The sequence below is a fragment of the Schistocerca gregaria genome, chromosome 4 (genome assembly GCF_023897955.1).
Source record: "Schistocerca gregaria isolate iqSchGreg1 chromosome 4, iqSchGreg1.2, whole genome shotgun sequence".
Taxonomy (NCBI): Eukaryota; Metazoa; Arthropoda; class Insecta; order Orthoptera; family Acrididae; genus Schistocerca; species Schistocerca gregaria.
This window is the reverse complement of record NC_064923.1, coordinates 307,375,693-307,388,714: the sequence shown is the minus strand read 5'-3', so window position 1 is coordinate 307,388,714 and position 13,022 is coordinate 307,375,693. Positions and strand designations below refer to the sequence as shown.

At 44.2% G+C, this 13,022-nt stretch overlaps 1 protein-coding gene across 1 annotated transcript in view; it reads right to left on the bottom strand.

Moving 5' to 3' along the window:
• Positions 1–1,092: 1,092 nt before the first annotated feature.
• LOC126267695 (uncharacterized) overlaps positions 1,093–13,022 on the bottom strand; it is a 168,007-nt gene continuing 156,077 nt past the window's right edge. The window contains exon 5 of the mRNA XM_049972996.1: positions 1,093–1,149. Within this exon, the coding sequence (XP_049828953.1) occupies positions 1,093–1,149 (57 nt within the window). The remainder of the gene's footprint in view (positions 1,150–13,022) is intronic.

Genomic DNA, 13,022 nt, shown 5'->3' with positions numbered 1-13,022 from the left:
AGATATTAGGATACGCGCATTGAAATGATTTCGTAGAAAATGAAGTGATGAAAAGGAGATACGATGTAGGAATGATCGTTTGATGTAAAGACAGAAGTATGTTGTTTATTTTTTGCTTACAGCTGTACTGCGTAAGTTATTAAAATGCTAAAATTTTTCCTTATCGAGATTGTAGACTAGTTACTCTTTTCTCCGATCATACAATTAGTTACAGCTTTGGAGGAGAGAACAATGTGTGGAGTTTATTATTCCTGTATGTGATTAATTCTTAAACATTGTACTCACGTGTGGGCAGATTACGACTTTTATCCAAAGGGCAACGTAGCTTGGCATTTTATCTTCAAGTACCATAAATAAAAATTAAAAAAAAGTTTGCAAGTAATTCTGGCTTGCCAGCACAGGAAGCAGGAAACGTAACATCATTTCTGAAAATAGGTCGATACATACATTTCTGCAATCTGTGAACTGCTGCTGCTTACATTTTAAAGCTGACACAGCTACATTAAAATAAGGAAAAAGAGTCCCTCTCATAGAACACAGATCTTAAGTCCATTGCTCATTACATTAGTAACAGCAGACTCTCCTTATCTATTTTCTGGTGTTGGTTTTTGTCTCAGTATCCTGGTGACCGGTATCTCAAACATTTACTGCACACAGTACTTTGTTTCGCTTAATGGGTTAAGTGCAGTTTTTTTGTGCTTTTATGACATGACTACGAATTAGTAGCAATTTATAAAAAATGTAAGACAAAAATCAGTTTTACGAAGGATGAAGAGGAATTGGAGAAAGTAGTATGTTGTAAAACTCAAATGGCAAAGTCAGTGTCTGAAGAATTCATTGCTTGGTCCAGACTCTCATTATGGAATCTACTCCAATTTACTGGTTGCTCGATAGTACTGATGTTTGATATCAAATACTGTTGAAATGGCTGTTTCATTTACAGTACCACACTGTTTCAAAAGTGATTTCAACGTGGATCTGAACATATCTTCCAAGACAATGAAGAAGGTTATAGGAGGCTTCACAGTTGCAGTGGAGAGTGAATGAATGTGGCCTACGGTAGAACAGTAGCACACAGGTGGCTCATAATCTTCATTCATCCTTAAAGTTTCGCAGGATGGCGCAGAAAGAGTAGGATGCGTTGGCTATCTGCAAAAGAAAGACACATCTAGAATCTATTTATTGTGCAACAATGACACTATTTGAATGTTCTACCTGGTGATCAGTTAAGCATGACCACTTCCCCAAACATCATATTTCTCTATGTGACTTTGTTGGGTTCACTAAAAACCATTGTTCAATCATAGAAATAGGATTAATAATCCAGTAACTAATGAGTACCTTAGAACTATGGGTAAATGGAAGAACAAATCACTAATCAACAAACAAGAGATCTAATTCGATTGAAGTGCAAGTAATTATTCATCTGATGTACTATGCGAAGCAAGACCATGAACGAGTGTGTGCAGCAACGTGTGTGTAATGCATCATAGCCAGTTGAATATTGTCCTCCATCTAATCAAATGGTGTTATATATTCATTTCTCTTAATCCACTACAACCAATACTTCTGGTAACCTTTTCAGATGTTCTTATATTTGTGTCTCTTTACAATATTTGCAATCTGCTCATTTCAGTATCATGTTAAGTACTCTTTGACGCTGTAGCACATGTCAGTTTGACCTGCTTCTTCTTCTGGTAAGGACTTTCTATCGAATTCTTTTCTAGAACTATCATTCTTAGTATTCTTTATTTCGTTCATCCTTTTATGACTCGATTTTTATCATCCTCTTGTAAACTGATAAAATTGTTTCCATTTAGTGGGAGGTATGAAGCAGTTCTTTTTTTATTTTCTTACAACTGTTTAATGTTAGGCTTGATAGAACAGAGGTGGAAACGCAAGTCAGGTTCAGTGTCCAGTTTACTGCAGCATTTTATCTTTGTAGCGGCATGTGCTGAGAATCTCTTTCGCGAAAGTATGCTGTTGTGAAGAACAGTCAGAGCCTGTGTGGCAAGTTTTGGCTATTCGTCACACACCTTGAGCCAAAAATCATCAAGTGATATTTTTTTAATAGCGAGTACATGCTTGAGTCTGATGTCACTTGTAAAAAGATTTCGTGGGTTTCATTTACATATTTTCTGTATTACACAAATTCGGTACAAAAAGATTTTGAATGCATGAATTCATTGTCAGTTTTGTATTTCGCTCTTCACGAAAATGAAGATACTGTATCAATTCTTCAGACATTTCACTTCGTAATTCTCCTGTCTCGCGAACCAACTTATTCGTTGTCAATTAGAATTCTAGTTCTATCTTGCCAACACAAACATGCCATAATCTGTTTTTTAATGCACTATTTTGTTATTACTGTCGTTTGTTTTCCTTGTAAAGACAGATTTAATTCATTAAGTTTTCCAAAAATATCTGTCAAAAGAGCTAGTCCAAGTCACATCGCTGAAACGGTCTTTATATTTAAAATGAAGTGAACATTATTCTCCAGAATTTTCCCCCCTTGAGAGATAATTCCGATGAAATTCCCTTGACAACTAAATATTTGGAAAACTTAACTCTTCTGGATTAGAAGTACCTTAGGGGAAAATGACAAATTGTAGTGTAGCTCATTCAGAACGCCTTCAATGATGGCCTCAGCTTGCGTCCTCCTAGCTTTAGTAGTACGTGACTTTTGATTTAATTACTTAATTAATTTTACTATCCTTGGATAATTAAGGTACTACGAACTTCCGGACTCCATTTTCCTTGTTCTATAGCGAAGTCCTCATAAAGAACCACATTTGAGTAATTACGAAAACGTTTTTTGTAGTTGCCTCCAGTTTTCGTTTTGAGAGTCCATTGCCGAGGCTGCAAATGTTGTAGGTATTCTTATACAGTCGCTCCCCTGAACGTTTATTTATAATTGGCCGTCTCGATCACATATGCTATACAAATCAAAATCACTGGTTCCGGGTTACTGCTCTCATGAGACCCCTAGTTTGACAAAAGATGTGGAATCCGCTAAGGCCTAAATACATAGAAAATCTAGAAATACAAAGCGAAAATTACACGGGTAACAGCCACACATACCATTAGAAGTTTTTTGATACAGGTATCAACAATTTTTGAAAACGTTTTTCTTACAGATAGCGGTTTGGCAAAAAGTACTTTAAAACTGGACACAGTATCAATCGCAAAAAAAATTTGATTTTATGGTAACCGGTTTGGTCATCATACCATAATGGTAGGCTGTGGCGGTGAATGAAGTGGGTATTGTAATTCCACGAACTTCGGTTAATTGGGAGGAGGAGACCACACTGCAAAGTCATCGGTCTCACCGGATAAGGGAAGCATAAACACAACCAGTAGAGGCCACTAATGTTGAGGTACGTAAGTGATCGGCATTATAAGTTCAATAGTTTAAATTATTTAGTATAATTTGGAAGTGCTGCATAGGGCATCGACAGGACAATTATAGTATCTGTTGGAGGAAATGGAGATCTACGTATACAGAAAACGGCAACTGGGGTTATTGCTTAACGAAATTTTGATGCGGCGATAATATTTCTTGCAACTTAATTTTGAATCAGGTATTCGTTGTTCTTGCAAACAATTTAAAATCTTCATTGTTACGGCGATTGGCCTCATATCTAAAGAGCAAGTGAATTTGGCCTTTTTTTGGAATTAAAATTATGGCCGCATAATTACATGGCATATGATCTCCATTGTCTCAGCCAGTAAATACCAAAATTTAGAGTAAAACTCTACAGACCAACAGTCGGGCCCTATTCACTTATTCCACGAGGCCGCTTTAAGTAGAATGAGTATTTGCTCTTTTGAAAACAGAGTCATGGGTTTGGTATTCTGCGACTCTGTAATCGCACTCTCTTTGCCTACCTCACTCAGTCTTTCTTCTATACTAGCGAAGTTCGCTGGAATACAATCTGATGAAATGACCCGTTGAGCGCGATCAGGTGACTGATAGTTCTCTGTTAGGTGCCTACGTGCATTCCCAGTTCCTGCATTTGGTGATATGTATTGGTGACCTCTCGCTATATGCTTGTGTTCGCTCTAATTATGAATGTATGTTTCCTGCTTATACCAACACTTTTTGCAACAACTAATAGACCGCAAAAGCTGCCAGAAATTGATTTATTGATATCTTTACCAAAACTAGCTTCGTGACGATAAAATCACATATTCAGGTGAAAAACAGTTGAATCTAAAAAAGATACAAAGTTTACAATTAGAACTAAACTTAGTTAGACTGTACCAAAGTGCTGCAAGTCATTTACCAGGTCAGGACTACGGGCTCTGAAAATGTGAGTATATCTCTATCAGACGTCCCCTGTCTTCAGGCTTGTTTGAATTTTCTCATTCTGAGAAGACCGAAGAAGCGACGTTCAACATTCAAGATAGCATAAATATTTATTTATTTAAAAAATCCGTTCCGGCAGTCTTTGGTATCATCTTCAGGTCTTAAAAAATGTTCTGTTTTGAAACGCGTTCATTTTACATCACGTGGATAAAAATCAGCACATCAAAAGAGGTCTGTCACACTTAAAAACATAAACCACCTTGCGCAAAAGGCCATGTTATACCTATATATCGCTCACAGATACTTGCTACATCGCAAAAACATAATACACAGTAACACATCCGTTTAAAAGGCCTTTTTAGCCGTGCTAGTCAAGAGGTTACACATCACTTGGCATGTGGGGCAACCACAGCTCTAGTAATCTGTTTAAACTAATAAAACCGCTATTTCTGCCAGAAATTTATTTATTAATCAGTCACAACTAGTTTCGTGGCATATACGCTGTGTATAGCAATTTGCATTTGTGTTAAGTGTATTGCTTTAAGGATCGACTACCCTGAATTTAGATCTTGTATTACTTAATCCATTTTAGGACACATATCCTACATAGCTTTTTTCAGGTGTCTGTCGTTTAGCTTCTGTTTTTTGGTTTCCATATCTCAGTTGGTAATCCATGTCACATGGATAGCTCTAAGCTTGTTGATACCAGTGCCTACCAATTTTAATTGTATATTAGAGCACTGAGGATGGTCACTAAGTGACCGAAAATCGATTTTGCGGATAATAAAACAAAAAAATATGACCAATACTGATTCTCCTTTCAATTATACACTCCTGGAAATTGAAATAAGAACACTGTGAATTCATTGTCCCAGGAAGGAGAAACTTTATTGACACATTCCTGAGGTCAGATACATCACATGACCACACTGACAGAACCACAGGCACATAGACACAGGCAACAGAGCATGCACAATGTCGCCACTAGTACAGTGTATATCCACCTTTCGCAGCAATGCAGGCTGCTATTCTCCCATGGAGAAGATCGTAAAGATGCTGGATGTAGTCCTGTGGAACGGCTTGCCATGCCATTTCCACCTGGTGCCTCAGTTGGACCAGCGTTCGTGCTGGACGTGCAGACCGCGTTAGACGATGCTTCATCCAGTCCCAAACATGCTCAATGGGGGACAGATCCGGAGATCATGCTGGCCAGGGTAGTTGACTTACACCTTCTAGAGCTCGTTGGGTGGCACGGGATACATGCGGACGTGCATTGTCCTGTTGGAACAGCAAGTTCCCTTGCCGGTCTAGGAATGGTAGAACGATGGGTTCGATGACGGTTTGGATGTACTGTGCACTATTCAGTGTCCCCTCGACGATCACCAGAGGTGTACGGCCAGTGTAGGAGATCGCTTCCCACACCATGATGCCGGGTGTTGGCCCTGTGTGCCTCGGTCGTATGCAGTCCTGATTGTGGCGCTCACCTGCACGGCGCCAAACACGCATACGACCATCATTGGCACCAAGGCAGAAGCGACTCTCATCGCTGAAGACGACACGTCTCCTTTCGTCCCTCCATTCACGCCTGTCGCGACTCCACTGGAGGCGGGCTGCACGATGTTGGGGCGTGAGCGGAAGACGGCCTAACGGTGTTCGGGACCGTAGCCCAGCTTCATGGAGACGGTTGCGAATGGTCCTTGCCGATACCCCAGGAGCAACAGTGTCCCTAATTTGCTGGGAAGTGGCGGTGCGGTCCCCTACGGCACTGCGTAGGATCCTACGGTCTTGGCGTGCATCCGTGCGTCGCTGCGGTCCGGTCCCAGGTCGACGGGCACGTGCACCTTCCGCCGACCACTGGCGACAACATCGATGTACTGTGGAGACCTCACGCCCCACGTGTTGAGCAATTCGGCGGTACGTCCACCCGGCCTCCCGCATGCCCACTATACGCCCTCGCTCAAAGTCTGTCAACTGCACATACGGTTCACGTCCACGCTGTCGCGGCATGCTACCAGTGTTAAAGACTGCGATGGAGCTCCGTATGCCACGGCAAACTGGCTGACACTGACGGCGGCGGTGCACAAATGCTGCGCAGCTAGCGCCATTCGACGGCCAACACCGCGGTTCTGGTGTGTCCGCTGTGCCGTGCGTGTGATCATTGCTTGTACAGCCCTCTCGCAGTGTCCGGAGCAAGTATGGTGAGTCTGACACACCGGTGTCAATGTGTTCTTTTTTCCATTTCCAGGAGTGTATATAATATTTGGTCGTAGTGCACAGAACACTCCAAGGAGTCGCCAATCAATTTCTATGAGCTACGTTGTTGTTATATGACGTACGCTTTGTACGTCCATAACACAATAAATGTGCATTTTCGGTCATTGCTTCCCTATCTCAATATGATCGGTTGTGGACCCTCTATCACCTGTTTCAGTTTGACACAGAAGATTTGAAACACCCTGTATCTGGCGCTGGGGTGGGGGTGGGGGTGGGGGTGGGGAGTGGGGGTGAGTTTGCTGGTCGTGGTCGTCTGAAGGACCCAATTGCAAATTCTGCCCGCCCTTATTGCTTAGCTTTGACCACATATTCTCACATCGAGCTTTAGCTTCTAGCTCTTGGCATTTCAGGTGTTTATCTACGGGGCAAACACCCACTTCAGTTTCCCAGTAGAATATGCTTTCAGTACTGTAATTATTTGCACCCCGGCGCTTTCTAGAAAACGGTCCCAGTTAAAGTGCACCCTGTTATTCTGAGAGTTTCCCCAAGCCACAGACGATGGACAGGTGCGGTTTACAAGTTTTGTGCTTCTCTCTGAATGGACTGACCCAGTTGAACGTCATTGAAAACTGAAGCACGTCGTTTCCTAGGACCCTTTTGTTGGCATTTAAAGTTGTAAACAAACGGATTGCTGTTAAGCTGCAATCTTCTTGGTTACTCATGAATGCAGAGAACGTACAGTTGGAAGCATTGACACCCACTTCTAAAGAAAATACGTGTTAGCAGCCAAGAAACTTGATGTGGGACAAGATCCTGATACCGCGATTCAAGACGACGTGAGACGGCCGTGGGAATGCCGCCAGAAATCGCCTAAATCAAGTCGGTGATCATTGACGGGCAGCCCTGCCCCCTGCAGCGGTACAGCCATGGTTTTTTCGAAGCGGTATTGGAAAGGACAGAGCGCTGGAATCAAGACAGTCAGAGTGGAATTACCCAGCATCGATCGTTCTGAGTCTGTACGGTACTCTCTCCAGTGCGATGGATCGGATGTCATCAATTTTGGGCGTTATCGCCGACCAACATCCGCTGCAGCGCCCGCCTAGGTGGCGTGGCGGTGGCGTTATAAAGATATACAGTAATTCGGTGTGACCGGCGGCCTCGCGGTCTCTTTCACGTTCGGCCGGCAGTCAGTCAGATACCGAAGTGTCAGCAACGTAATACTGTTATTTGCTTACACGAATAACTGAGGAGATAGGAATGGACGGGAAACGGGACGGGAGAGAGGTATGAACGAAACAAAGACTTCCAAGTCACACAGGGCATTGCGGCAGAGCAACAATGAGAAATGAAAGTTAGTGCCGTACCGGGAGTGGAACTCGGGTGTTCCGCTTCTCTAGGACGGTTGCCTTACACGCCTAGGCCATCCGGACACGCTCTGCGTCAGACACAGATTTCAAAATCCCCGTTTGCACAACAGCAACGCCCCCGCCCATTAACCCCCTACTTGCGGACTTCTACTTCCGGTAGGAGTTCAGACGTTGGCCGTGCATCCTCACTGAAACTTTCTCGTCAAACAGCCGTCACGCCAAAGAATTGTTGAAATGAGTGGTATCTGTTCTGAATCTTCCTGGCAGAGTAAAACTGTGTGCCAGACCGAGACTCGAACTCGGGACCTTTGCCTTTCGCGGGTAAGTGCTCTACCAACTGAGCTACCGAAGCACGACTCACTCCCCGTCCTCACTGCTTTACTTCTGCCAGTACCTCGTCTCCTACCTTGCAAACATTACCGAAGTTCTCCTGCGAAGGTTCGAGGTATTGGCAGAAATAAATTTGTGAGGACGGGGCGTGTGTCGTGCTTGGGTAACTCAGTTGGTAGAGCACTTGCCCGCGAAAAGCAAAGGTTCCGAGTTCGAGTCTCGGTCTGACACAGTTTTAATTGCCAGGAAGTCTCATAACAGCACACACTGCGCTGCAGAGCGAAAATCTGATTCTTGTATCTGTTTTGTCAGACACGTCCGACACAAGAGACACCACTTGCGGTGAAGCAGCTGAGACATATACCTCCAGCATATGAAGTCACCCTGATTCTGCCAACGGCCTTGTCAATTACAGCAGAAGAGCGGACAAAGGTTCAGGGCATTCTTCTTCCCTGAGGATGGGAAACAGCCCCTAAAAGGTGGAAGGGTCAGAAATGGTCAATGGCATGGATGTACAGAAGGTAATGGTGACCACTGCATTAAAGACATGTAAAGTGTCCACGGGGCATCTGGTCTGTAACTGAAAAATGTGTTATCCTGATCTCTCCATTGGCAAAAGATCCCCGATTAGTCCCTCATTCAGATTTCCGGGGGGGAACTGGGGTGGTGACTACGAGAGAAGACTGAATAACCAACAAAAGGGTAACGGTCTAGCAGTCGGGGTGTGGAATGTCAGAAGTTTGAAAGTGCTAGGGAAGATAGAAAATCTGAAAAGGGAAATAGTAATGATCAATCTAGATATAGGGGCGGTCAGTCAAGTGAAATAAAACGAAGACAAGGATCTGTGGTCAGGTGAGCATGGGATAATACCAAAGCAGAAAAAAAGGGTATAACTGGAGTAGGATTCGTTATGAATGTGAATGCAGGGCAGAGAACGATTAGCTGTGTACAGTTCAGCGACAGGGTTGCCCTCATCAGAATATACAGCAAACCAACACCGACAACGTCGTATGTAGAAGATAAAGAGATAGGGTAAGTACTTGGGGATACGGGTAATTCAGTACGTAAAGGCAAATGAAAAAAAGTCGCGGTCGATTGGAATGCTATTGTAAGGGAAGGAACAAATGAAAGAGTTAAGGGAGAACATGTGCTTGGTTCTAGAAATGTGAGAGAAGAAAGACTAATTCAGTTCTGCCAAAAATTTCAGGCTACTGATGGCTCTGAGCACTATGGGACTTAACATATGAGGTCATCAGTCCCCTATAACTTAGAACTACTTAAACCTAACTAACCTAAGGATAGCACACACATCCATGTCCGAGGTAGGAATCGATCCTGCGACCGTAGCGGTGGCGCGGTTCCAGACTGAAGCTCCTAGAACCGCTCGGCCACACCAGCTGGCTTAGGCTACTAATATCGAATACACCGTTCAAGAATCGGATGAAAATAGACTCGGGAACATTTCAGTGCGATTACATCATGGCCTCAGAGATTCCGAAATCGGGTATTGGACTGTAAGGCGCAGTCGGGAACAGTGGTGATATAGACTCAGATCACAATTTAGTAATAATGACCAGTAAGTTTAAGAGACTAGTCAGCACGAATCAATGTGTAAAGAAATGGGATACGGAAGTACAAAGGAATGAAAAGAAAGGCTCGAAGTTCACGAAGGCTATAGATCCTGCAGCAATTAATAGCGCAGTAGGCAGTTCAGTTGGAAAGGAATGGACATACACTCCTGGAAATTGAAATAAGAACACCGTGAATTCATTGTCCCAGGAAGGGGAAACTTTATTGACACATTCCTGGGGTCAGATACATGACATGATCACACTGACAGAACCACAGGCACATAGACACAGGCAACAGAGCATGCACAATGTCGGCACTAGTACAATGTATATCCACCTTTCGCAGCAATGCAGGCTGCTATTCTCCCATGGAGACGATCGTAGAGATGCTGGATGTAGTCCTGTGGAACGGCTTGCCATGCCATTTCCACCTGGCGCCTCAGTTAGACCAGCGTTCGTGCTGGACGTGCAGACCGCGTGACACGACGCTTCATCCAGTCCCAAACATGCTCAATGGGGGTAGATCCGGAGATCTTGCTGGCCAGGGTAGTTGACTTACACCTTCTAGAGCACGTTGGGTGGCACGGGATACATGTGGACGTGCATTGTCTTGTTGGAACAGCAAGTTCCCTTGCCGGTCTAGGAATGGTAGAACGATGGGTTGGTTTGGATGTACCGTGCACTGTTCAGTGTCCCCTCGACGATCACCAGAGCTGTACGGCCAGTGTAGGAGATCGCTCTCCACACCATGATGCCAGGTGTTGGCCCTGTGTGCCTCGGTCATATGCAGTCCTGATTGTGGCGCTCACCTGCACGGCGCCAAACACGCATACGACCATCATTGGCACCAAGGCAGAAGCGACTCTCATCGCTGAAGACGACACGTCTCCATTCGTCCCTCCATTCACGCCTGTCGCGACACCACTGGAGGTGGGCTGCACGATGTTGGGGCGTGAGCGGAAGACGGCCTAACGGTGTGCGGGACCGTAGCCCAGCTTCATGGAGACGGTTGCGAATGGTCCTCGCCGATACCCCAGGAGCAAGAGTGTCCCTAATTTTCTGGGAAGTGGAGTTGCGGTCCCCTACGGCACTGCGTAGGATCCTACGGTCTTGGCGTGCATCCGTGCGTCGCTGCGGTCCGGTCCCAGGCCGACGTGCACGTGCACCTTCCGCCGACCACTGGCGACAACATCGATGTACTGTGGAGACCTCACGCCCCACGTGTTGAGCAATTCGGCGGTACGTCCACCCGGCCTCCCGCATGCCCACTATACGCCCTCGCTCAAAGTCCGTCAACTGCACATACGGTTCACGTCCACGCTGTCGCGGCATGCTACCAGTGTTAAAGACTGCGATGGAGCTCCGTATGCCACGGCAAACTGGCTGACACTGACGGCGGCGGTGCACAAATGCTGCGCAGCTAGCGCCATTCGACGGCCAACACCGCGGTTCTGGTGTGTCCGCTGTGCCGTGCGTGTGATCATTGCTTGTACAGCCCTCTCGCAGTGTCCGGAGCAAGTATGGTGGGTCTGACACACTGGTGTCAACGTGTTCTTTTTTCCATTTCCAGGAGTGTATTTAAAAAGGGCAATCACAGAGGTTGGAAAGAAAAACACATGCACAAAGAAGGTTGACAGTGAAGAAACTATGGGTAACAGGAGAAATACTTCAGTTGATCTATGAAAGAAGGAAGTACAAAAACGTTCTGGGGAAATTCAGGAATACAGAAGTAAAAGTCACTTAGGAAATGGAATAATGAGGAAGTGCAGGGAAGGTAAGGCGAAATGACTGCAAAATGAAAAATGTGAAGAAATCGAAGAAGAAATGTGTGTTTGAAGGAATGTCTCAGCACAGAGATAAGTCAAAACAACCTTCAGGAAACTACAAGCAAGGGTGTTAACGTTAAGAGTGAAACGAGATTTCCATCGTTAAATGCAATGGGGAGAGTGGATAAGTGGAAAGAGTACATTTAATGCCTCTATGATGGGGGGTTTTGTCTGATGACGTAATGGAAGAAGAAACAAGAAAAAATGTTCAAATGTGTGTGAAATCTTGTGGGACTTAACTGCTAAGGTCATCAGTACTTAAGCTTACATACTAGTTAACTTAAAGTATCCTAAGGACAAACACACACACCTATGTCCGAGGGAGGACTGGAACCTCCGCCGGGATCAGCCCCACAGTCCATGACTGCAGCTCCACAGACCGCTCGGCTAATCCCGCGTGGCAAGGAACAAGAGTCGACAGGGAAAAGATATTTTAAGCAGAACTTAAAAGAGCTTTGGAAGACTTAAGGGATAGATAACTTTCCATCAGAATTTCTAAAATAATGAGCGAATTGGCAACAAAACGACTATTCACTTTGGTGTGTAGAATGTTTGACACTGGCGATATACCATCAGACTTTCGGAAAAACATCATTCATCCAATTCCGAACACGGCAGGAGGTGACATTTGCGAGGATTAATCAAGACTCGTTCATAGAATTTGTCGACCCGGAAAAAGTGTTCAGTACTGAAAAATGGTGCAAGGTGATCGAAATTCTGAGAAAAATAGAGATAAGCTGTAAGGAAAGACTGGTAATATACGATATGTACAAGAACCACGAGGGAACAATGAGAGTGGAAAACCAACAACGACTGGCTGGAATTGAAGGGTGTAAGATAGGTGTGTAGTATTTCGCCCCTATTGTTCAATTCTTCTCGCGAACCTTTATATTTTTTTATCGACGGAAAAAATAGATTGGTTCACAAGAGGTGAAAGGAAACGAATAATAAGATACGGTGATTACATTTGCTATCCTGAGTGAAAGTGGAGAAGAATTACAGGCTTTGTTGAATGGAGTGAACAGACTAATGAGTACAGTATATGCATTGAGGATAAATTGAAGAAAGACGAAAGTAATGAGAAGTGGCAGAAATAAGATCAGCGAGATATTTAACATCAGGATCTATGGTCACGAAATAGATGAAATTAAGAATTTCTACTATCTCGGCAGCAAAATAACGAATGACGGACAGAGCAAGGAGGACATCAAAAGCAGACTAGCACTGACAAAATGTGCATTACCGGCCAAGAGAAGGCTACTACAATCAAACATAGTCCTTAATTTGAGGAAGAAATTTCTGAGAATGTTCGCCTGGAACACAGCATTGTATGGTAGTTAAACATGGACTTTAGGAAAACCGGAATGGAAGAGAATCGAAGCATTTCAGATGTGGTGCTGGAGAA